Source organism: Melitaea cinxia, chromosome 4 (assembly GCF_905220565.1).
Source record: "Melitaea cinxia chromosome 4, ilMelCinx1.1, whole genome shotgun sequence".
In the NCBI taxonomy this organism is placed as follows: Eukaryota; Metazoa; Arthropoda; class Insecta; order Lepidoptera; family Nymphalidae; genus Melitaea; species Melitaea cinxia.
The window spans coordinates 19010735-19036428 of NC_059397.1; the positions used below are offsets into that span (position 1 = coordinate 19010735).

At 35.0% G+C, this 25694-nt stretch overlaps 2 protein-coding genes across 4 annotated transcripts; one reads left to right on the forward strand and one right to left on the reverse strand.

The window, feature by feature from the left end:
• Positions 1-593: 593 nt before the first annotated feature.
• On the reverse strand, positions 594-22052 carry LOC123670359. 3 transcript variants are annotated; one of them, XM_045603860.1, is made up of 3 exons: positions 21899-22052; positions 2983-3156; positions 594-777 (listed from the first exon to the last, which is right to left on the reverse strand). In XM_045603860.1, exons 2-3 carry the CDS (start codon positions 3127-3129, stop codon positions 667-669), a joined length of 258 nt encoding a protein of 85 aa, XP_045459816.1. In that variant the 5' UTR covers positions 3130-3156; positions 21899-22052; the 3' UTR covers positions 594-666. The 3 variants fall into 3 exon arrangements, with proteins under 3 accessions (XP_045459816.1, XP_045459815.1, XP_045459817.1); XM_045603859.1 differs by lacking the exon at positions 21899-22052 and adding an exon at positions 3344-3428; XM_045603861.1 differs by lacking the exon at positions 21899-22052 and adding an exon at positions 3325-3368.
• LOC123670468 lies at positions 10281-24595 on the forward strand. The gene is made up of 3 exons (XM_045603962.1): positions 10281-11181; positions 11533-15129; positions 24537-24595. Exons 1-3 carry the CDS (start codon positions 10281-10283, stop codon positions 24593-24595), a joined length of 4557 nt encoding a protein of 1518 aa, XP_045459918.1.
• Positions 24596-25694: the final 1099 nt, after the last annotated feature.

The following is a 25694-nucleotide window of genomic DNA, read 5'->3' on the forward strand; positions in this document are numbered from 1 at the left end:
TTTTCAAGCAGTATTGTGTTCCTGTTGGTGAGTAAGGTGACCAGAGCTCCTGGGGGGATTTGGGGATTGGGTCGGCAACGCGCTTGCGATGCTTCTGGTGTTGCAGGCGTCTATAAACTACGGTAATCGCTTACCATCAGGTGAGCCGTACGCTTGTTTGCCGACCTAGTGACATAAAAGAAAAAAAAATAGCGTGAACTCATGTGTGTTGCCCATAGTCACCACACTGGGCAGCCGGGTTGGTGACCGCAGGGCTGGCTTTGTCGCACCGAAGACGCTGCTGCCCGTCTTTGGCCTGTGTATTTCAAAGTCAGCAGTTAGATGGTTATCCCGCCACCAGTCAGTTTTATAAGTTCCAAGCTGGTAGTGGAACTCTTATCCCTTAGTCGACTCTTACGACACCCACGGGAAGAGAGAGGGTGTCTATATTTTTTATTGCCGTAGCCACACAGCCTAAAACTATTTGCATATAATAATAGTGATATTTTACTTTTGTTATAAATCCAAAAGTTTGGATAAATGTAAAAACATTACAACATACTCAATCTCACCATAGCTTCGAGATGCTTATAACCATGAATAAAACACAGGAATGGATAAGAACTTTTACTGATCCGTTATAAATGCTCGACTAGTAGCGTACATATCGTAATATCCTAAACTTAATTACTCCTTGCGAATTGGGTACTGCATTTCAGGGGGCTTGATGGTGCGAGTTATCGTGATGATGTTGCATGGCATTGGCTGAAGTGTAGGATTAACGGGAAGATGTTCACCCTGAAACAACATGAAATAAAATGTCTCCTGGCCAATGTCTCTTCTTACCCCTAACGAATAAGTCTTAATCTAGTATTGCCTAAAAGCGTCAATAGTATTTGTTAACAAAACACTACTAAAGGAGATGGGGACTTTTGGGCCAAAATGTAATGAGTAGAGATATGGTTTAAAAAATTGGTCATATTTTTTTATTTTAAAATATAAAATATCAGCTCAATTCTGAATCTGGAAGCGGAGAAAATTGAGAAAGATAGTTTTCATCAGATTATTTGGGTATCGATTCAATTATAATCGATTACAGAATTCAAAAAAAAAATGTTTGCACTAGTTAATTAACTCAAGATATTTAGATGCACAATTAAAGCTGTAAACAATAATGTGCATTTCAAATAAAGTTACATTAATATCGAAAATATCAATTAATATCTGATAAACCAAAATGATTATCGATTTCATTTTCAGCGAGGGATCAATTAGCTTAAATGCATTAATTGATACCATTTTCATTTTATTACACTTTGGCCCAAGAATGTATGGAATCGTATCATTCTCCTTTTAATCTTTGTGAAGAACCCGATAGTTTTTACAACTGACAGAAGGTTTGAAAAGTTTAAACAATTAGAAGTCAACAAAACAGTCAATTTGCTTACAAGTTGACCAATACCGCAAATACTACTCAATTTAGACAACCATTGTCAATCTTTTTTAACACAGCGTTTAAGCTAAAAAACCGGAATTATAAGAATTCAAAGTTATTGCAAGATAATCGATGACGATCTTTTTTTTTCAATATGGCATTTTAGATTCCACAATTTTTATTTTAATGAAGTTGTATTGTTCATCTTTTATCTTCATACTAATCAGTATCATTTTGATTTGTTCATCATGTTACTTTTTTTTGTAACGATCGAGTAAGGTGTGTTAAATATGAAATTCAATGTAAGAAATCTAGGTGTTGGAGCATAGCCTTAGATTTTACAATTTAGATATTAAGGATAAATTAACAATATTACTAAAACTCGAAAGAGGTAATCTATATAAATAAAAACGAATGTTGCTAAGCGCATAATACGAGAATAGTTCGAACAATGCAGCTAATTTTTTTTTTTTTGTATGTTCCTTAAGGCCAATGGACGGTTTTAATAGTAAAAAATTAAAAAAATATAAAATGAAATAAAAATAAATTTTAATATTAACTTTTGACAGAACGAAGTCTGTCCGGACAGCTAGTATTAAAATAAAGGCAGGGAATGCATTAGATCTTTATTATTTGTACATTTTTTAGGAGTGTCACGGTCTTGAAGTAAATGTCAAGGTTAGACTTTAATTATTTATGTACATATTTCGGCAACCTGCTCATCTGCTTCGTAAATGTCATTTGATTAGTCGGCTCGGTACTATTTAATAAAAATTAACTCTCGATGAATTAAAAAAAAAATGTTTTACGTATTATACTATTTATCTTTTATATATTAAATCGTTAAAGACTTTCAATTAAGAAAAAATTAATAAATAAAAAGGAAATATAATAATATAAGAAAACAGGTATTTTTACTTTGTTAAAGTTGAATTCAATAATTGTGTTTGCTTACAAACGAAAAAAACCTACTTCAATTACATCGACAAGTAATACAACGTAAGTAGACGAAAAAAATTAAAAAAAAAACGCACTATTCGTCACTACGATTTTCGAGGGTTTCCCTCGATTTCTCTAGGATTTTATCATCAGATCCTGGTTTCCTTGTCATGGTACTACACTTGGGATATCTTCTTTTCAACAAAAAAAGAATTATCGACGAGCTCGACGAAGTTATCCCCGAACATATACATATACGGTTGAATTGAGTAACCTTCAAAAACGGGAATACGCCAAAACGTTAAAATAATATTATTTAGGCTATGGTGTCTGTTGTGAGCAGCTGGTAAGTTGTAATCTGACTTACACAGCAGAAAAGAACCAGCTCAATGTGGAGAAGCCAAGAAAGTTGCTCGACCTTACAGAAGATCACAAATACTGCTTTGAAGTGGTGCTGTGTTCTTGTAGTGAGTAAGGTGAAGGGTCCTAGGAAGGTTCAGGGGTAAGGTTAGCAACGCCCAGGCGATACTTTTGGTTTTGCAGTCGTTCACAGGCTGCAGTGACCGCTTACCATTAGAGTCTTACGCCTATTTGTCGCTCTAGTTGTATAAAAAAAGTCTACTACATACCGGTACGTTTTTGACATAACCGGAGTCTTGTCCTTTTATACCATCGCTGGTCTCAATTGCGTGGTTTTGTGGTTGGACTTCGACGTCTTGTTTGAGAATTGTGGCGTCTTTCTCTACAGGGACGGCGTTGACGGTGACGGCGGCCATGACGACGAAAAGAGCTATGAAGGATTTCTGTAAGAAATTTTAAAATGATTTTGAAAACACTATTTAAATACCAAAATATAATAACGACTAACGGTAGTTAAGGTTGTACGAAGAACCCGTCAAAATGGAAAATGATATTATTTAAGACACAAATTGAATTTAAAAACTATAAATATTCCAAAAAAAAGTGAATACATGTTCTATATCCTCTTACCATTGTGTGTGTGAAAGTTAACAGGCGGTGCTTAACTGAGATCATAAAATAATCGTCTCGCGCTTTATACTCTGTGGAATCACGCGACTATAATTATATGTATATATATACATATACATTATTTTAAAACTAAGCATCACGGATCTTTGAATTAAAATGATTTATTAATAATTATAATTTTTATTTAATAATAATATTTATTTATTTTTTTACAAAGTGAATGCATTACACGTTCCTTTTTGTTATGTTATTACAATGTCTAATAGTGGTCGCCTAGCGGTCCAAATTCGGCCATAATTAATTTAAATTATAATTTTGAACATTATTAAGATTTTAATGAATTTATAATAGTTATGTTTGTCATTTAGTATAGACAAACAATATTAATCTATAATCTGTTCTCAATTTGAGGTTAGACTTTAACAATAAACAAAAGAGTATATCAAGATGTTTATGCGTATGTGTGTCAAATACATCATAGCTGTGTAATGTTTTTTTTAAATTAATTTATGTACAATTTCGAAAAAATATATTAGCATTCTGCACTCCTTCTCTATATAAACTAAAAGTGTGCCAAATTTCATACTTCTTCGTCAGCGCTATTTCCGTAAAATGGTGTACAAGGTGTTTGCTTCACGTATAAATAGATAGATAATCGATTGACGCGTTGTCTGATATATTTTTTCCTTTATGCTTCTGTTTAATTTATTTCTTTGAGAAAATAAACTTTAATATTAAAACTACTATTATAATTCAACACAATTTATTTTGTAATAACTTTTTATTTTTTGGGTGGACTATTTACTCATTTTTTATTTGATTATTGCAGGCAGAGAGAAATTTATTTCAATAAAATAAATAAGTATTTTTGGGGTTACGGGCTTATAATATTTTGGAAGAACTTATTTTGAAGACAAACCGTAACTAATTAGTAATTTTTGTTTTGCATAGTAAACAAACTATTTAAAACAAATAAATTACAAGGTTAAGTAACGCACTCGTCACTGGATGGCGCTGTTCTCAGATTACGCTATTACAGTAATACGGAAAAATAAATATATTTTCTCGGTTACAATTGTACATGAAGACAGGTTCTAGCAGGGTACCACAGTAAATGCACTTTTGATGAAACACTAGTCTGTAGCCCTTACTTCGTGCACTCTTTTCATTGAGTGCCCTTTTTAACCGACTTCCAAAAAAAAGATCTCAATACGACTATTTTTTTAAGTATGTATGTTTCACAGTTCACCCCAGAACTTTTAACTGGGCGATTTCGACGATTTTTGATTTAATCGAAAGGTCGTGTGTGTCGTGTCATTTAAATTAATTGCGATCAAACAAGCACTTTTTAACTGACTTCAAAAAAGGAGGAGGTTACTCAATTCGACCGTATATATATCATTCATCATCATCATCATTTCAGCCTATCACAGTCCACTGCTGGACATCCACAAGTTTACGCCAAAAATGGCGTGAACTCATGTGTTTTGACCATAGTCACCACGCTGGGCAGGCGGGTCGGTGACCGCTGCTGCCCGTCTTCGGCCTGTGTATTTCAAAACCAGCAGATGGAAGGCTATCCCGCCATCGGTCAGCTTTTTAAGTTTCAACGTGGTAGTGGAACTGTGTTATCCCTTAGTCGCTTCTTACGAAACCCACGGGAAGAAATATTGCTATATTCAGAGGGTTGCTATATTCTTCATTACAGTGACCACACAGCAATGTATATATATATATATACATATATATTTCTGAGTCTGAAAATAATTGAAACATGTTTTTTTTGGTGTGATGTTTACATTATAGTAGGTATATTATTTCCTAGTAAATTATTTATTTTATTAGTCTGACCCGGCAAACGTCTTCCATGATATTTGTTTTTTTTGTAAATATTTTGATATCTTTTCAATTTTATTTTTGTACTAGCTGTACTCGCGACTTCGTCCGCGTGGAATTTAACAAAAAAAAAAAAAAAATATTTTTTCAGTTCGCAGACTTATAAAATAAATAGATTCAAAAAATAAAAGTAACCTAAGTTACTCTTTACTGCATCAGCTTTATGTCAGTGAAAGTCCCGTCAAAATCGGTCCAGCCGTTTCAGAGATAAACAGGAACAGGAACAAAGAGACAAACAGGCAGAGAGACAGACTGACAAAAATTAAAAAAAAAAAAAACATTTTGGTATATCCACCGTGCATACATCCACTATATACACTCCAATTTTATTTATTTGTATAGATTAACCTTGTACTGACAATAACAAAAACAACGTGCTGACGTAAGCGCGTAACGTCAAAGTTTGTATAAAAAAATCATAAAAATCGATATACCTACTCACGAAAATAAAATTTACGAAGTTTACCAGGTCAGGAAACCTTACTGATGAAAGCGACGGTAGGTTCTGTAGGCTTAAAGAAAAATTCTAAAATCATACTTTTGGCATCCTTGTTCTATTTTTAGGACTTTAAGGGCAATAATAATACTTTGAATTTAGCGGCAAGTACATTACAAAGGAAATGAGGCTCGTTAGGCTTAAAATATTCTTTAAATCACTTCACAGTCTGTAACTGTCTTTAAATGTATTTAATGTTAAAATTGTAGTTGTGGTGTACGATTAAGTATTAAAAAAAAGATTAAAAAAAATTGTCTTAGGTGAGTGGTCTCTGTGAGTGTAAGTACATTGTCTAAAACCCTTTTACTTACCTTTGTAATTATGTTTCTTTTTTTTTATTACAATTTCTTAAAAAGTTATAAATCTAATTTTTTTATACATTTTACTTGAAGCAACGGCACTGAGTACGTGCGAAATAAAATTCGATCGTTTACTTTAACTGAAGTGGTCCTTTGTCTTCGTTCGCGTGAACTTCAAAATGAAGATATATTATTCAAGCTATACCCTAGAAACTCGTTTGTTTCCTGAGAAAGACGTTTTGTACCAAGGGTTTGAATTGGTACTGGAAATTCCAGTTGATTCGTTTGAAAATTCTCTCCCTTGACTAACCCGTGGGCACAGTTGCCAGTGACCATCCAGTGAGTCTGATCGAATTCTGCACGGATTCTGGTATAATATACTTTTATTAGCGGTCACCAACCCGCCTGCCCAGCGTGGTGATTATGGGCAACACACATGATTTCACGCAATTTTGGCGCGAACTTGTGGAGGCTTATGTCCAGCAGTGGACTGCAATAGGCTGGAATGATGATGATGATGATACTTTTATTAAAACATATACATATAAACATATATTACGACGGCCTTTACTTACAATATATGCCTTAAGTAAGGTACTTTTTTTAGACGGCAGTGTGTGGTAAACATTTTTATATTTTCGACAAGAAGGGTGTATATCGTAAGGAAGTGTCATGTCCCAAAAGAACTTCTGAGATATATTCAGAAGTACCCGCAAGGGAGTTGGCTGATTAAGCTCCAATTCTGTTCTCTAATAGGCTCCCCATTTATCTAGCTGTGGAATATGTACAGACTATTACATAACAGTTTAGCCAACATAAATATATAAATATCCTTAACGTACACGAATTGCTGCCTGTTCCTAAAATAGTAACTTGATGCTTATATTATAGATAACAGCAGACTGATTAAGGTGGAGTTTTTTCGATAAATATACGTATATTAATTAATATTACAACTACACTTTGGTTGGGAGTCGAACACACAACCGGCCGAGAAAACAGGGTCACTGCAAACTGCGTAAAACGGACTAGTCAAATATTAACATATGAAGTCTGTGAAACGTTTGTTGGAATTGTTGGAAGTCTCATCAAGCTCTCTTGTTTGACATTAATAAATTAGGATACCCAAACGATCTCACGGGAGGGATGCGCTCTCCCGTTGTTTGAGTTGATCCTCTTTTGATTGAAGTACATCACGCTAGTTTCCTGCGGGTATAACACATATTGGTACATGTTGCGAGATTTCCTCATACCTACATCTTTGTTGGGTTTTCTTTTTTTTTTTAATTTAATCGCCACAGGAACACAACACTACGTGAAAGAAGTTTTATTTAGCTGTGATCTTCTGTAAGGTACTAGAAGTGTTATTTAGCTCTGATTTTCTGTAAGGTACCCCAGTCGGGCTGTTCCAGATTTTAAGCTGGATATTTCCTGCTGTGACCTACCTCAGTTAAAAGATACATCGCCTATAATTATTTTCTTAATATTTATATGTTAGATTTATTCATTACGGTCCTAGGGCCAGTTAAATGGGCTTTTACTCCTTCTTTTAGTAAATAAAAAGATTCTAGAAGCTTCATCCAAGTAAACAAAATAGTCGCGTACTGATTGTTATCATAATCGTACATACTATCGCTTCTCTTTATGGGAAAAGCATTATCCATTGCACAGTGAAACTTCGTCGTGACTCCAACTCCAACACTTCTTTTATATTAAAAAATAATTGTTGCCCAGCAGTGGGATATTCAATTCTATTATTCTAATCAAATATTCCTTACAGCGCAGTTATCTACGACACTGTGTAACGACTGCATATATTTATTAAATAATGAAAAGTTGTTATAAACTTAACCAGTCCTAATCCGAGTTTATATTGAAAGAAGAAAACAAACACATTATTAAGAACAAGAGAATCCTTTTCAGGTCGTAACTTGAAATATTTATTTATAGTGCTCTTAGAGGGCACTCGTAGCGGATCTACGTGGGGTGGGGGACGGACCGGCGGGATGTTTACTGCTTTATTGCGAGCCTTTATACTATTTTAGAGTTTCCTTAACTTGTGACTATTTAAAATTTATATTTAAAAGTGTTCGTCGATATTTAATCGAATTACCTGTATGAATAAAACTAAAAAGTAAATATTTGGTATCAAAATCTGAATTTAAGATTTATTTATGTAAGTCGGCTTCAAAAATGTTTTTGATCGGCCACTAGATAGAATTTATAACGGAATTCAATAAATGATAAAATGATACCGCAATACGAATACTAGTTTCAATATGGCGATTTTTTTGAAAAAAAGTAGTTTTCAAGATTTATACATTTTTTAGTCAGGTTTTAGAATCTAATCATAAATTATAAATGTAATGAAATTGCTCTATGTAGGTAATAAATAGCCTAACTAATAAAACATAAATATTGCGAAAAACGAAAAATACTTCGGAAAGTATCGATTCGCCACAATTAATTTTCTACGGGACAACTAATAAAAAAAATCAAATGGAAAATACTCGTATTACACAATATAACTTTACTTGTGATAAAAATAATTTTTAATACCATTTTGTAACGAAATTCACAGGATAAATATGTCTGTAAATAAGTAAGAAATGAAAAAAAGGGTACAAGGATACAGAAAGCACTCTACATGTAAAATATGCCGTAATCAACATCTGCTTCGATATTGACAACATTGATTGAGATTTCAAGCGGGAAAACGAGATATTGGAATATTTTACGTTTCTACGTGCGTCGGAGATTACTAACGTCGCACAACTGTTACCATTCCTATATTCTAATTTATGTTAATAATATTATTATATTTAGATCACTTTATAATTATATTTTTAATGTCTTGTAAGTTATCGATTGATTGTTAAAATATCTTTGAAACGTCGTCATTTTAGTTGTTCCAAATTTAAATATGCTTCATTAGTTTGTACGGTTTTATTTTCGTGTTACCCACACATTAGGAAATCCTAAACATTTTTTTAAATGTCATATCAAAAATCGACCGTTCCAGCGAGGATCGAACCTGGAACTGGATCCCCGCTTATAAATTAAAAATAGCACGGTGTCATCTCCTGTCAAAGATTTTCATTTTGAAACTTTGAATAGTTCGGGTTTCTGTAAAGAACTCACTATAGACGGCGCCACGGTCGCTTAGATCGAAAATAAAATCATCATATCAAAAATTTCGATCTAGCGGGTACATCGTTCCATAGCTGAATTGGCTAGAACACCGGCACGGTCAGTCGGAGGATGCAGGTTCGATCCCCGCTGGAACGCTCGATTTTTGATATGATATTTAAAAAAATGCTTCATTAGGCTCTTTAAGAAAAAAAATATTCAAAATGACTAAACGCCTTACCATTAATTTGAAAACTATGTCTCCAGATTGGAACTTCATTTTTCAAATATCCTATTAGGTATACCACATATCTCTATTCTTGAAATTATGAAGCTGAAGTTTGTTTTATCTCAATCGTTTTGTCTCCAGAATTAATCTCTACCATACCATTGTTACATTTATATAGGACTATCGTCAACATCGATGTAATAGAGTATTACGCAAATGTACTCAGAATTATTGAAGAAATCAATATACACTTATATAAAAACTAGCTGTGCCCGCGGTTTCGCCCACGTAGAAATCAGTGTGTCACAAAGTTTTCCCGGCAAACTTCCAGTGAAACTATTATCGAAATCGGCTTAGCCGTTCCGTAAACCTTTTTCTCCAAGCCCTCTCTCCATTGGTGAAATCGCATGAAAATCCGTTCAGTAGATTTTGAAGGAATCTTTCACATATACTTTTGGGGACTTTATTTTATAATACACTAACTGTCGTCTGCGACTACGTCCGCGTGGTTATGAAGATATGCATTACTATTATGTCTATGTGAATATGTCTATTAATGTCACTTTACTTACAAACGTCAAGTTAGTCAGAAATAAACCTCTAAGCTGGACACACGCATCTTTCATTCGACCCTTCAAAAAAACTTCTACACAATTTGAACCTTATTCTCACGTACATAAGTTTTGGTCCTATCGAGCGGACGGCGTGCGTCGAGCGTGCGTCGAGATTTCGAGAACAAAGGAAGTACATTCCACGGCAACAAGTGTGTAAAAAACGTGTCGTTAAGTTCAAAGGTTATTTATTACAAGATATTACAACGTTTTTAAGAAGTTTTTACGAAGTTAAATACAGTGTTTGGCGTTAGTGAAGAATTTTGGATTATATACAATGGAAAAATACATTTTATATCAAATGGAGTTATTTGAGAACTTAAAAAATTGTGAGAAAAATTTAAGAAAGACACCGAAGGAGAGAATTAAAAAAGCATATTTAGAAACTAGATTGGAGCAATTAGAAACATTATGGAACGATTTTAAAGAAGGACATAAAAATATTATTTTGAAAATTTCGAAAGAGGAAGACAGAAAACTTCCATATTTTAAAAATGAAGTGTTTGAAGCGTTTGAGGAGATGTATATCAGTACTAAATCTATGTTAAAGGAAATGATAGTGCCCTTTTTAAAATCTTCGAATAATTCTCAAACTACCGGCGTTCCCGATGTTAACGATTCTAATAAAAACTGTGATATTAAGTTGCCGATTATTAAAATTCCAACCTTTACCGGTAAGTACGAGGAGTGGCAAACGTTTTACGATTTATTCTGTTCTCTCATACATAACAATGAAGCTTTGTCACCGGTGCAAAAACTCCATTATTTAAAAAGTAATTTATCGGGTGAACCTGAAACTATGTTACGTAATTTTTCCATAACTGACGCCAATTATGAAGAAGCGTGGTGCCAACTTGTGAAGAGATATAATAACAAGAGGTTTAATTGCAACGCCATTTTGAAAATTCTGTTTACACAAAAGATGATTACTGCAGAGTCTGCGAGTCATATAAAGCAACTTCTAGACACAACGGTTACCTGTTTAAAAGCGTTATCGAATATGGCTATAGATACGCGTTCGTGGGATATAATTATCAACTATTTAGTCATTTTAAAACTGGACTCCGAGTCGATGCGACAGTGGGAACAACATGTAAGTGTCAAATCTGAGTTACCTACATGGTCCGAATTACAACTTTATTTAGAGTCAAGATTTAGATCCTTGGAAATGATCGAGTGTAATAATAATAAAAATAAATCTTTGTTAGCTAAATCCATTCCGAAAACAAAATCGTTTCATACCAATATGAATAATCAAATAAAAAATAACCAAATTAAATGTATTTTATGTAGTAGTGATCATTATATTTATAATTGTAAAATGTTTTCGAATATGTCAGTGCAAGACAGACAAAATTTAATAAAAAAATCTAGATTGTGCTTTAACTGTCTTGCTCCGACACACTCTGTAATAAATTGTCGTCAATCTTCATGTTGTAAAAGGTGCGGACGCCGTCATCATTCAATGATTCATATTGAACGCGAGCCTAAAGTTGATAATCCAGTTAAGACGGTTTCTACATCTACAGGTATAGAGAATAAGTCTAGAGGTAAGCCTAATATTTTGTCAAATGATAACAATATTATAACAAATTTTTGTGAACATATCGATTCAAATAGTACATTATTAGCTACAGTTCAAGTTTTAGTTGAGAGTAAAAATGGTAATAATCATGTTATTAGGGCTTTGTTAGACCAAGGGTCGCAGGCATCGTTTGTGACAGAAGCAACAGTTCAGTTACTTAAACTTTCACGTAAGTCAGTAAGTGGTTGGGTGTCAGGTGTGGGAGAAGGGCAAATGAGAATTAAATACATGGTTTCGTTATGTTTGAAATCACGCCACAATCCCGAGTCTAGAGTTTGTGTAAATGCATATGTATTACGTTCATTAACAACACTGCTACCTACCACTAAGCTACATTCACCTGAGTGGTCAGACATAGAAAAATTAGAGTTGGCTGATCCAGGATATACAACACCAGGAAGAATAGATATTCTTCTTGGAGCCGAGGTTTATAGTGATGTATTATTAAATGGTATCATGAAACATCCTACAAGTAATTTACTTGCACAAAATACTATTTTTGGTTGGGTATTGTCTGGTAAGATTTGTAGTCCACGCAACTCGGCAAGGAATACGGTATCTAGCTTGCATATACAACTTAAGGATGATGACATTCTTAAGCTTTTCTGGGAGCAAGAAAATGAACCGAACATAATTAAAAGAAGATTGTCAAAGGAAGAAGAAAGATGTGAAAAAATCTATGATGCTACAACTACGAGGGATAAGGAAGGGAGATTTATAGTTAAGTTACCATTTAAAACCGAACACCCTAGCTGTCAAAATGGCAAATTATATGAGATGGCTGCTAGAAGATTTATGAGCTTAGAGAAGAAGTTACAAAGTAATCAAGATTTTCAAAGAGAATACATAAAGGTAATGCAAGAGTACATGGATTTAAAACATATGGTCGAAGTTGATTCGCAACACATTGACAATCAAAATGCTGTCTACTTACCACACCACGGTGTGCTTAGAGAAGACAAAACAACAACGAAGCTGCGAATTGTTTTCGACGCTTCATGCAAGGGAGTTAATGGGTTTTCTTTAAATGATGATCTGCTGGTGGGCCCAAAGCTCCAGCAGGATCTACGACATATTTTGATGAGATGGAGGACTCATAAGATCTGTATAACTGCAGATATTATAAAAAGGTACAGGATGGTACGTGTAGCAGAAGAAGACACAGATTTTCAGAGGCTACTTTGGAGGTCCACACCCGATGAGCAACTTAGACATTACAAGCTGTTAAGACTGACCTTCGGGACTGCATGTGCTCCATATCTTGCTGTGAAGTCACTACAAAGATTAGCAGATGATGCAGAATTTAAATATCCAGAGGCTGCAAAAATAATAAAAAATGATTTCTACATAGATGACCTTTTAACAGGATGTGAAACAGAAGATGAAGCCATAGAAATTTATAATAATATGAACAAATTGTTGAACTCAGGAGGATTTGATCTCCAAAAGTGGAGTAGTAATAATCAAAATGTACTAAAATACATCGGAGAAAATAAGCGAGATGATCATGAACTCCCTCTTAAAATCAATAGTCTGGTGAAGGTGTTAGGAGTAATTTGGAATCGTGATACAGATAATTTTGAATATACCTTAAATCTAGCAGAAACTAAACAACCTATAACAAAGCGACAAATTCTTTCTAATATAGCAAAGCTTTATGACCCTTTAGGTTGGTTGGCTCCGGTTGTTGTGATAGCAAAGATTATCATACAGAAGCTATGGAAATCAGGCCTAGAATGGGATGATACTGTGCAAGGAAGTTTATTAGCTGAGTGGCTAAATTTCAGAGAAAATTTGATACATATAAAAGAGATTACTATACCTAGATCATTACATTTCTCTAGAACGTCTTCTGTAGAATTACATGTTTTTGCAGATGCTTCTCTATTAGCATATGGAGCAGTTGTTTATATTCGTGTAGTAAAGGATGAAAAGGTCTTTGTAAACTTAATAACAGCCAAGACAAAAGTAGCTCCAATTGATAAACAAATTTCCATACCTAGGCTGGAACTCTGTTCCGCGGCTCTGGCAGCTAAACTAATTTTTGAGACAGCTCAAGTAATGAATATACCTAAAGTTAACTTACATGCGTGGTCTGATTCCACAATTGTGTTGGCGTGGCTGAAGGGAGGACCAGGTCGATGGAATACCTTTGTAAGCAACAGAGTTTCTGACATATTAAATATCTTAGACTATGAACAGTGGGGTCATGTTGCTTCGGAAGTTAACCCAGCCGACTGTACCTCAAGAGGTTTACAAGCTTCAGAATTGGTGAATCATACATTGTGGTGGAAAGGCCCTACCTGGTTGTCTACAAGGAGCATGAAATTAAATTACTTAGAGATAGATGACACACAAGAAGAAGAGAAGGTCAAGACTTTAACTGTTTTAGTAGAAAGTGAACAAGATTTGATTTGGACAAAATTTTCTGATTTATCAAAAATGTTGAGAATCATATCATACTGTAAGAGATGGTTAAATGTTATTCGAAGAAAAGATAAAAAGCAAAGTGAGTCTAAATTTGTTACATTAAATGAAATTAATAAAACTTTAGAAAATTGTATAAAACAAGTTCAAGGTATAGAATTTAAAAATGAAATAAAACAGTTAAAGTCTCGTGGATGTGTTTCTAAGGGAAGTAAAATCCGTAATCTTTGTCCTATTTTTGATGAAATAGGAATACTAAGAGTTGGAGGTCGGATTCAGCAATCAAAGGTGCCCTATGATACTCAGCATCCCATAATTTTACCTGCTAAGAGTCATTTTAGCAGACTTTTAATTATGAATGCTCACAAGAAAACTTTACATGGCGGACCACAGATGATGTTAAACTATATCAGATCAAAATATTGGATCTTACGAGCTAAAGGTCAAGTAAAGAAGTATTACCGTGAGTGTGTAACATGTATTAGATACTCGAAGAAAACTACTCAGCAATTGATGGGTCAGTTACCAGAGGTACGACTGAAACCAAGTCGACCTTTTAGTTCAGCTGGCGTGGACTATACAGGACCTATCAACATTAGATTTTCACCTGGCAGAGGTGCTAAGGCCTACAAAGGATACATATGTGTGTTTATATGTATGGTAACTCGTGCCATACATCTAGAGGCAGTAACGGATTTAACAACAAATGGATTTGTCGCAGCATTTAGGCGTTTCACAGCGAGGAGAGGACATTGTTCAAACATATACAGTGATAATGGTACTAATTTTGTAGGAGCCGACAAACAATTGCAAAATATGTTTAAGAGTGCTAAATCTTCAACACCAGGTGAATTAGCAGAGTTGTTAACATTAGAGCGTACTACATGGCATTTCATTCCTCCTCACGCACCAAATTTCGGTGGCTTATGGGAAGCAGGGGTTCGTAGTATGAAGGTACATCTTAGAAGAGTCATTGGGGATACAACACTTACATACGAGGAACTAACTACAGTGCTAACGCAAGTAGAAGCATGTTTAAATTCGCGACCTTTAACAATTTTGAGCGACGATCCTAATGATCCCCTACTCCTGACACCTGGTCATTTTTTGATTGGTGAGCCCTTACTTAATTTAACTGATGAAAATTATAGTCTATGTAAAATACCGTGTTATGAAAGGTGGAAATTAACACAAAAAATGGTAAATGATTTCTGGAACAGATGGTCCAAGGAATATTTAGTAAGTCTTAATCAGAGATATAAATGGCATAGTAAAAACACTGAACCAGAAATCAATGATAGTGTAATATTAAAGGAGGATAATATTCCACCTAGTAAGTGGGTATTAGGTAAAATAATTCATAAACATGTCGGCCCAGACAATATTACTCGTGTAGTGTCAATCAAATGTAAAAATGGTATTTTTAAACGACCTTTAAATAAAATATGTATGCTTTTGAAACAAAACAATAATGAGAAACAAAATAATTAAAATTTACAGTTTAACTAATAGGTACCATACATACTTTATTTAACTGGCCATTAATTAACATAAATAAAACAACTTAATATTTTTCAAATTTTATTTACATTATAAATTAAAGGTTTACTTTATTGTACTGTTACCTTTTGTTACTGTATTGTATAGACACTACATTTATCTAAGTTAAGTTATTTACCTGTAAAATGATTTTGTATGCATTTAGCAATTGCAATATATGTATATGTATGTGTATTTAAGTGGTTGGATATTCAGGAACTAATTTTGAAATAAATGGTCGCTTCAATTTATATCTTCAAAAGAGGAAAATGATTTGTAATGTCATTTTCAGAGTTTAGTAAAATCAAAACTATATTAAGTTATAATTAAGAATATAGTTCCATTATATGTCATACTTCTGAAAAAAAAAAAAAGAGAATATAGTAAAACATTTTATAGAAATTGAAACTGAATATCATTGGATGTAAAAAATAATAAGTTTGTAAAATAATAGTAAGTTTGTAAAAAAATATATTAAGTGGTACTTACCTGAGGATATACTATGAGCACCTATAATGAACTGAAATTAAACTGCTTTTTTTTCTTTTCTGATATTTGAATAATATCAACAAATTTATAACGTTGTTAATAAGACTTGTAGATTAGCCTGCATAAAAATTGAACAGCTCATGGTAGATCCGTTGATTTGATGTTATTTGTGTTATAAAAATAATTGTGTTTTGTGTTATAAAATATAATTGTGTTTTGTGTTATAAAAGAACGCCGTCCTTTGGGGGGCGGAATGTCTATGTGAATATGTCTATTAATGTCACTTTACTTACAAACGTCAAGTTAGTCAGAAATAAACCTCTAAGCTGGACACACGCATCTTTCATTCGACCCTTCAAAAAAACTTCTACACAATTTGAACCTTATTCTCACGTACAATTAAGATGTTTAACGCAAATTATTTTTTTATTTCAGTCACTTGAAATGCTTATCAAACTGAGTAACTTTTTAAAAGGCACAATTTAGTATAATTTAATAGTTATTTTTTATAAAAGCTCTCTATAAACCACATTTTTAGTTTTATTTTCAGGCTGTATATGTTTCATACAAACTATCAACCCTAATTAAACCCTCTTAGCGGTGGAATATCGCAAAATCCGTTCTTAGCGGACGTCAACTAACTATAATCTACCTCCCTGCCTCATCTTTGTCCATCCTTGATGGATGGACCATCCAGCGGTTATTAAGTTCTCGTGATGAGTGAGTCAGTGACCTTTCTCTTTTATATATATAGATTACGACGCATTATTTGGACACCTTCTCGCTATCTATAGAGCATACATTTTAAATTTCTTTTACTCCTAAAACATAGGACTTTCATACAAACTTCCAACCCCCCCGTTTTACCCCCTTAGGGGTCGAGTTTCGTAAAATCCGTTCTTAGCGGATCTCTACGCCCTATAAGGAGCCTTCCTGCCAAATTTCAAGTTTGTAGGTGTTATAGTTTCGGAGATTTCGTGATCAGTGAGTCAACGTAGCATCCCCCGTTTTAACCCCAAAAAGGGGTTGATTTCTAAAGATACATTATTTGGACGCCTTTTCATCATCTATAGAGCATACATTTTAAATTTCAGGTCTCTTACTTCAAAAACATAGGACTTTCATACAAACTTCCAACCCCCGTTTTACCCCCTTAGGGGTTAATTTTCGTAAAATCCGTTCTTAACGGATGTTTACGTTCTATAAGGAGCTTTTCTGCCAAATTTCAAGTTTGTAGGTGTTATAGTTTCGGAGATTTTGTGATCAGTGAGTCAACGTACCATCCCCCGTTTCAACCCCAAAAAGGGGTTGATTTCTAAAGATACGTTATTTGGACTCTTTCTCACCATCTATAGAGCATACATTTTAAATTTCAGGTGTCTTACTTCAAAAACATAGGACTTTCATACAAACTTCCAACCCCCGTTTTACCCCCTTAGGGGTCGGGTTTCGTAAATTCCGTTCTTAGCCGATGTCTGCGTCCTATAAGGAGCCTACCTGCCAAACTTCAAGTTTGTAGGTGTTATAGTTTCGGAGGTTTCGTGATGAGTGAGTGACCTTTCGCTTTTATATATATTATAGATTATTATGTGTTTTTGTAGGTATTTGTGTACGTGTATATGTGTGTATTTGTAGGTATATATATGTATATGTGTATGTATGAATATATATAATATATACTTATGTTTATGGCTGATAGCACTTATTTTGCGCCCATATCCCCAATAACAATCAATTCTAGTACTCTGCTCCATAGTTTATTACGTATTAAGGTTTTCTAGATTCTTACAAATAACGCCCGTCTCTAAATTCGGTTAAAAATAAATGTAGGTCTTCATTTTCTTAATTGAAATACAAATGTACGTTCCATTAAGGTAGTTCCGAACCGGCGAGGCGTGGACGGGCAGAGCGTGAATTGAAATCTCAATGTACTCTCGCACCTAGAAGGTTGGTATGACGCTAGTCGGCATTATTGCCTTCGGACCAGTACTGTCTCCCTTTTACTGCGTTTAGTAAAATATTACTATGGTATATCTTTGATATACACACTGAAACTCGGAAACAGCCCGACTGGGGAAGTATCTCGAACTTAAAAAAAAATCACGGCTAAATAATACTGCTTTCAAAGAGCTCCTGGGGCTCCTTGGGGTAAGGTCGGCAACGCACTTGCTATGCTTTTGGTGTTGCAAGCTATGTTTTCCGAACTAGTTATATAAAAAGCGCGACTTTGTTTTTTTTTTAATTGGCAACTTAGTGTTATTGTTATAGTTTCGTTGTAGTTGACAGGTAATTGATATAACTACGAATCTATTTTTATTTACAAATAAACGTGTATACATAAATACATATAATGTATTACATCTAGACTCGAGAAGTAACCATAGCCACAATCATTTGGGCAGAAATTGGGGTCTCTGAAAGCTGTGTGGCTAGTCCTAATATATACATATGATAAAATTGTAGGAAAGTCAAAACTGTATATTGAATATTTTTTTAAAAGAATACTTGGGGTGCGATTTACAATCGATACCGAAGCCAAAAATATAGTTTTTAGAATTTTTGTCTGTTTGTCTGTATGTATGTCCGGGATAAATTCAAAAAGTATCGCATGGATATACTTCAAATTTGGCACGAATATTATTAAGAAGTCGGGTCAACATATAGGTTACATATTATCATGCTATCACCTACCGGGAACGAGCAGTGAACCTTTATTTCCTCAACGCATTCTGTAACAACGTGTAATCGAACGACGCATATTTGAATGTTGTTGTTATTATGTTAATAAATGCAAAATAAGCTAGCTTCACACTATAAAAATCACGCAATATAAGTAACTAAGCCGATAAACATAATTAAATGAATATAAGTAGACAAGACAATTTTAAAGCAATTTTAATTTTTAAGCAGCATCTATGAGATTTTTCTGTAGATATGAAATGTAAAGAAGATACGGGTAAATGAATGTTATTTTAAAAGGTATAATCGTAGGTATTTTTGGTGCTGTTAGTAGCGTGTACTGCGGCGTGACTGTAGCGTTCACGCAGACGACGTCGCGGGCAGCAGCTAGTATTAAATATTATTCTATTTTAATTTCAGTTTGTCCCGACAGTTGGTGCTGCGATCAAATTGAGAGAAATATTTGAAATTATGCCAAAACAACGTTTGCGGGGTCAGCTAGTACAAAAATATATTCCTACGACCGTGGAAATTTTTAAATCGAATTCACGGTACACAATAAAAAATTAATATAACGTATGTATTAGAAAAGTATAGTTTGCTACAATGAGCCTGACCTTTAGATAATGTGCTTCCAGGATCTAAATTAATTTCCTAAAATTCAACTCAATCCCGTAAACAAAAGGAGATGTTAGGAACAGGATCTGGCTAGCGGCCAAATCTGAAATGGACCCTCTAACCTTGTTGGATTATGGACTGGTTTAACATTTAAATTTTGTTTCGTTAAATGAGATTGTTTTAGGTCAATGGGTTTTTAAGTAAAATATTTCTTGTATATTTGGTACGCATTATTACTCGCCGTGCTTTCTGATCCGAGGGTTTCTGGTTCGATTTACGTCTCGAGTTCTGATATGATATATGTATTTTTTTATATGTATTATAAGAAATATGTAGCTATATCAACCAGCTGTTACCTATAACATAAGTATTAAGTTGCTTACTGTTGGAACAGACGACATACAACGTCCTGCTCTAGTGTGGGTTGGCAATTAAAATAATTTTCCTACTATAATTAACAATAACTGTCAGGTGTATATAACAATAACTGGGATGGACAGCTTTATGTGTTCTTCAAGGCACGGTGAGGAAACCTACAAGTACATACAACCAGACCAGATACAAATATAATCCACCAGACGGCTGTCAAACATTATAACATTTACAATATATACAATTAACGAAAATTGAATTCTACGAAAAAAAGTACTAACGTTCACGTTCAGGTCACCTTTATAAAAATGGATAAAACAGATTCAAATACATTTCATCTGTTTGTATTCGATTCAAAGAGAATTTCGTGTTAAGCGAAGCTAACGACGTTACTCCAAATCAATTTGATTTAAGGGATCTCACATTTAAACGAATAAGGTTCGAGGAAAAAGACGCCTTCCGAATTGAAAATCCGGCTTATTTTAGTACTACACGCCTTTCGTGGTTTCATCCTAGTTGAGGTTTGATGCTTGTAAAATTAGTTTGTTGTATGGGTCCAATCGATTTTCGAGTTTCTTAGCAACGCACTTACTTCTTCATTTTTTTATAGGTTTTGAAATCCTACCTATTGTGTGGCTACGGCAGTAAAGAATATAGCCACCACCTCTCTTCCCGTTGGTGTCATTAGAGTCGACTAAGGGATAACACAGTTCCACTATTCCACTATCACCTTGGAACTTAAAAAGCCATACAATGGCGGGATAACCATCCAACTGCTGGCTTTGAAGTACACGAGCCGAAGACGGGCAGCAGCGTCTTTGGCGTTACAAAGCCAGCCCTGCGGTCGCCAACCTCCCTCCAGCAGTTCAGCAGTGGACTGCGATAGGCTGAAGTGATGATGATGAGTTATGAAATCCTACCTACTTCGATATTATTAGGTAGATATTTTAAAGATTGGCGTATGATTTTACTACCTAATATTTATTATTGTTTCTTTTTGGAGTACAACTTCTTTACGCACGCTTGACTTGGGGAGCTGGTGAATGCGTGATCGGGAGTCCAGTTAACCAGTTTAACTTATTCACATATGTTCAACAACAATAAACTTCTTTTATGTGTAACCAAAATACAGTAAAAAAAAAATATTTTATTATTATCCTCCAACATATAAATACATAAATATTTCGTCTCAAATAAATAACTAAAAACATCTATAAAATACTAGCTGACCCGGCGAACTTCGTATCGCCTAACAGTCGATTCTTTAATTTTATTATTTTTTTTTTTAGAATTTTTCTCTCCGTAAGAACCATCCTCGTACTTCAAGGAATATTTTAAAAAAAGAATTAGCGAAATCGGTCCAACCGTTCTCGAGTTTTGCGCTTAGCAACACATTCAGCGACTCATTTTTATATTATAGATAAAAAGTGAATTGAAATACCTAATTCACGAATCTCAATTCGGTACCGTATTTCGTAGTGACAAAACCAGTGGGTAATCCCCGCGCGAGACAAATCGCTTAAAACAGTTGAAAACAATGCATCCCAAAGCCAGAGTGAATTTCTTTCTCCGCTTCCTCTAATTGCTGCCTTTGTGCTCAGAAACCGTGTTAACGTAATATTAGATTTGTGTTAGAGATATTGTACTTTTTTTTATGAATTATTAATGTTTTTTTTGGTCTTGTCTTGATTGCTATTTGTTACTGCTTTCGTGGGATACATTTGTTTCGATTGAGATGAGAACCGGGATAATATCTTTATTTTTTTTTTTGGCCGTATTATAATAGATAAACAGAAACTATTAGATTGCTGTTTGATCTTTAGTGATAATGGTACTAAGCAGAAATAAACAAATAAATCTTTAGCATTGTGTAATTGTGTAGGTATGTTAATGGGTGGGGGGGGGGGGGGGAGGGTAGCGTCTATAGGTTACTCAACAGATACACATAGCTATTTTATTTTTAATACCTAAATACAAAAATGAAAAACAGTATTTCAGAACTCAATTATTACTGTAAAAACTAAAAGATAATCAAAATATTTCCATAAATAATAATTAAAAATACTTCAAACTAACTTCATTATTATAGATACAACATTGCTCGATTTACATATTAATATAATAATTACAATTACCGAAGCGGGCTAACGTAGCGTTAAAGTGTAGTTCGAAACTAAGCAACTTACCGTGCGATCGCCGGCAAGAGCGAAACTTCACAGTTTCAGTTCAACCCGGCACGGCACTGTTGAATTTCTCACGAATATTTCGAGCTAAAACTGCGAAATGCGGCGAACGTGTTAACTACTATCCGTTGCGAAATTCCGCAATGAGACTACAGACGCACGATGAGACCTACGGTATTCATTCGCTTTAGCGATAAAGCCGCTATTTCGCAACTGTATTTTGTAAAGAGAAACACTTTTTTATGAAAAATTAATATCTTTAGCAGTTCCACACAAAGATCTTATTCAGGTCAACTTTTCGACAATACTGCTAATCAAGAACTAGCCCATAGCTGCGGTGTATCCATTTTTATATCGCACCACTACTCCAAATGTCAGTCAACTACATTATTTTATCTTCCGTTGTAATTGTGTGCAATACGGTATTAAATAAATAAATAATATTCCAAGATATAAAAATACTAATATTTCCTTAACGTTAGGGAATAGAAAATCAACAGTCGTTGTAATGTATAGCTAATTTGATATTTTTGCAAATGATGTTGTTTTCGTTGTGTATAATGACTACTTACTGGGATTGGAACTTAACCAGTTCTTGTAAACCGTAGGCTTTATGTGCTGTCAAGACACATTGGAGGGGCCCATAAAGGCAAACAATCATACTAAGACACCACAAATGTAACACACAATCGTCATCATTAATATAATTTTAAACTCACGAACATTTTTTATGAATAATAATTTAATCAAGCAGATTCAATAACATACAATCAACTCAACTCAATGTAAATTTAAATATATCAGCAGAAATAACCGACAGCGATTACAACCTAACATTACTCGTGTTTATATTTTATAGTTACTAATTACAAAATGGACCAAATAAGGGCCCGTCCCAATAACGTGTGTAGGGGGGAGGTAGGAAGTCGATAAAGTGTGACAGGGGGGGGGGGGTCGAAGGTTTCGTGACAAGACATTTTGCAAAACGTATATTTAAGTTTTAGTATTAAAAATGAAATTTTTATACACAAGATACTAAATGCCTATAAATACCTATTTACTAAATGTAAAATTGCAAAATATGTCACGTCACGCTAGATCTCATAAATGTGACAAGCTGTGACATGGACGGGGAAGGAGACAAAAAAACTTGAAATTTGTGTGAGGTGATTTATGGACGGCCTCTTATAAATAATATAATGATGTTTGTTAATTTATGTATTACATTAAAGCCATTGAGTCTAATTTCAATAATCAAATTGCTATTTTTATGAAATGTTTTGCTGCTACTTAATAAAAAAAAGACAAAGCTTATGTAATTTAATGTACAGTCAAGCGTAGCTTCTTTTTGGTGTACTCGCAATAATAATAGTTAAGTCGTAGACATGACACTTGTGTTTCCAATTGACAATATACTTACAGATAGCTTATCTATCTCTTAGATATTTTTTGATGCTGAGATTATTTTTGGGTTTGAAGAATTTAATAACATTTCGATTTTAAATGGGGACTCAGACATATTAGATGATTTTTTTTTATGTCACTAGGTCGGCAAACAAGCGTACGGCTCACCTGATGGCAAGCGATTACCGTATCTTATAGACGCCTGCAACGCCAGAATCATCGCAAGCGCGTTGCCGACCCAATCCCCAATCCCCCCAGGAGCTCTGGTCACCTTACTCACCAACAGGAACACAATACTGCTTGAAAACAGTATTTTAAAATACATGCATGTTTCAACGTTTCAGAAGTACTTAGTAAATACGATATTGTGGTTTTGGTTCTGTTGTTGATTCGTAGTGCGCCCATATAGAGGTTCGAGGATTTTCAAATGCTCTGCTAATGCTTTATCCCGGTTATCGGATTTATGTTTGAATATTGAAACCTTTTTTTTTTTTTTTTTTTTTTTTTTTTTTTTTTTTTTTTTTTTTTTTTTTTTTTTTATTCTAAACCCCCGATATTGTGGTCGGAGCCTGTGTCTACTAAGTTCTCTTTCATACCAGTTCTATCAATCATGCCTCTCGTACTTTCATTCTTCATACTAATTTCTTCTATCATTCATCATCTTTCACCGATCAGGGTGAGTTCCCTTTTTAATGTACCTAATGCTACTCTATGTTTATTACTATATCTATTGCATTCAGGGTAAAGGAAACAACTGTTGCTGGCTTATTTCTGTTTTACATATTTCTTATTTGTATACTTGAGTAATTTTATTTATACATTTCCCGTCGATATATATTATCGCCGTGTAAAACATTCCTTATACATTAGTTTTTTATTTTTATTTTAAATACTTAACTACAACAATTTTCTTAATTCTATATGCTTAATTATATTGTTTTACAACTTAAACTACTTAAAATTACTAACAAACTCTTATCCTATATACTTATTTACCTATGCTACTACTTTATATACAACTATATAATTGTAGCATATTTGCTCGCCATTTTAGTTTGAGACATTTATAAATTTTACCATTTACTAAGACACGAGCCTTTTATTCTCTTCTGCCAGAGTCCTTCCCATACATCCTCTCATAATTTCTTGCACATTATTCGGAGGACGCGCGTTATATCCCTCTTGTTCTACAGGAACTTTGTTCTGCAAAAAGCTATTAAGTTTCTTCCAGATACAGAGTCCCTGCAGACTGTCTCGCGCACTCTGTGCCAGGGATGTGGAGACTTCTTTTGGTAGCGCCACTGCGTCGGCCAGCACGCCCTTAGCAATACGCAACGGACGATCTCGCCAGCTCATCCCACCTCCTTCTAACTGGGCAGGAATCGCTGAAGGCATTGTGCCCAACCTCGTCGAGCTTCGCCCTCCGACAATTCCTGCAAGAAGGTGGAATTTGCGCCGCGAAGTCCGTGCATTGTGCCTTGAGATGCGGGCCGCCACAGTGGCTACACGCGTCTGCCGATTCCAAACAAAATTTCCGGCTATGGCCGTAAGCGAGGCACCGCGAACACTGGACCAGCGGGGACTGGTCCTCGGCCTTTACCCTCTGGAGGTCAATGTGTACGTACCCCGCGCTTGTGATCCGTGTCCAGAGGGGTGGCGATGTCTCCAACACCACATGAGCCGTGTGCGGGTTCCTCGCCTTACGGCGATACCGGACTTTCACCCTGCAGGTCTCCTGGTCGAGGCCGTCGAAGAGATGTCGGTTCTGGTTCTTCAGGGCCTTAAGTATGTCTTCATCGGTGTTATCCGAGATGACGCCCCGAAGAACCAGAAGCGGGTCCCTATTCTGGACTTCCTCGACCCGAAGACCCTTCCCTTTCGCTTCCAAACATTCTCTTACTTTCGTTCTCTCGGCGGTGGTGGCAAAGGCCATCACCACCTTCCTGTCTTTCGCCTTCCTCACTCTTTCCACTTTCGTCCATCCCTCTTTTGCCTTGACCGTCTCCCTCAACCTGGTGAGGACCTCTTCCCCGGTCATTTCAACGTCTTCCGACGACACCACCAGGGAGTGGAGGACGGCCGGCCGCTTTGGTGGTGGTCCAGCTAGGATTGCCTCAGCATAGGTCTTGGGAGCTTCTCCAGTCTCCTGCTGTTTCTCCATTTTGGCATAGATAGTTTTCATCATTTCTTGTGTCTCAAGCAGGAGACGTGATTGCTCTTCCATTTTTTCTATGACCACTTTGTTTTGGTTTTTCTCATTCTCTTCAAGCTGGGCCTCCAAAGTGAACAACATTGTACCCACCAACATGGAGTACTCTGTTAGTGCGGATTCTAGAACTTCTCTGTACTCTTTTTTTAAATTTCTCGCAGATCCCAGGGCCTCCCTGGCCATTTC

Coding starts and splice junctions, on each gene's coding strand:
- LOC123670359 (XM_045603859.1), bottom strand. CDS start 3,388: ATGATCTCAGTTAAGCACCGCCTGTTAACTTTCACACACACAATG. Junction 3,157..3,343: donor TAACTTTCACACACACAATG/GTAAGAGGATAT, acceptor AATTTCTTACAG/AAATCCTTCATAGCTCTTTT. Junction 778..2,982: donor GTTATGTCAAAAACGTACCG/GTATGTAGTAGA, acceptor ATGTTGTTTCAG/GGTGAACATCTTCCCGTTAA.
- LOC123670468 (XM_045603962.1), top strand. CDS start 10,281: ATGGAAAAATACATTTTATATCAAATGGAGTTATTTGAGAACTTAAAA. Junction 11,182..11,532: donor ATCCTTGGAAATGATCGAGT/GTAATAATAATA, acceptor CTACATCTACAG/GTATAGAGAATAAGTCTAGA. Junction 15,130..24,536: donor ACCTGGTCATTTTTTGATTG/GTGAGCCCTTAC, acceptor TTCCAGATACAG/AGTCCCTGCAGACTGTCTCG.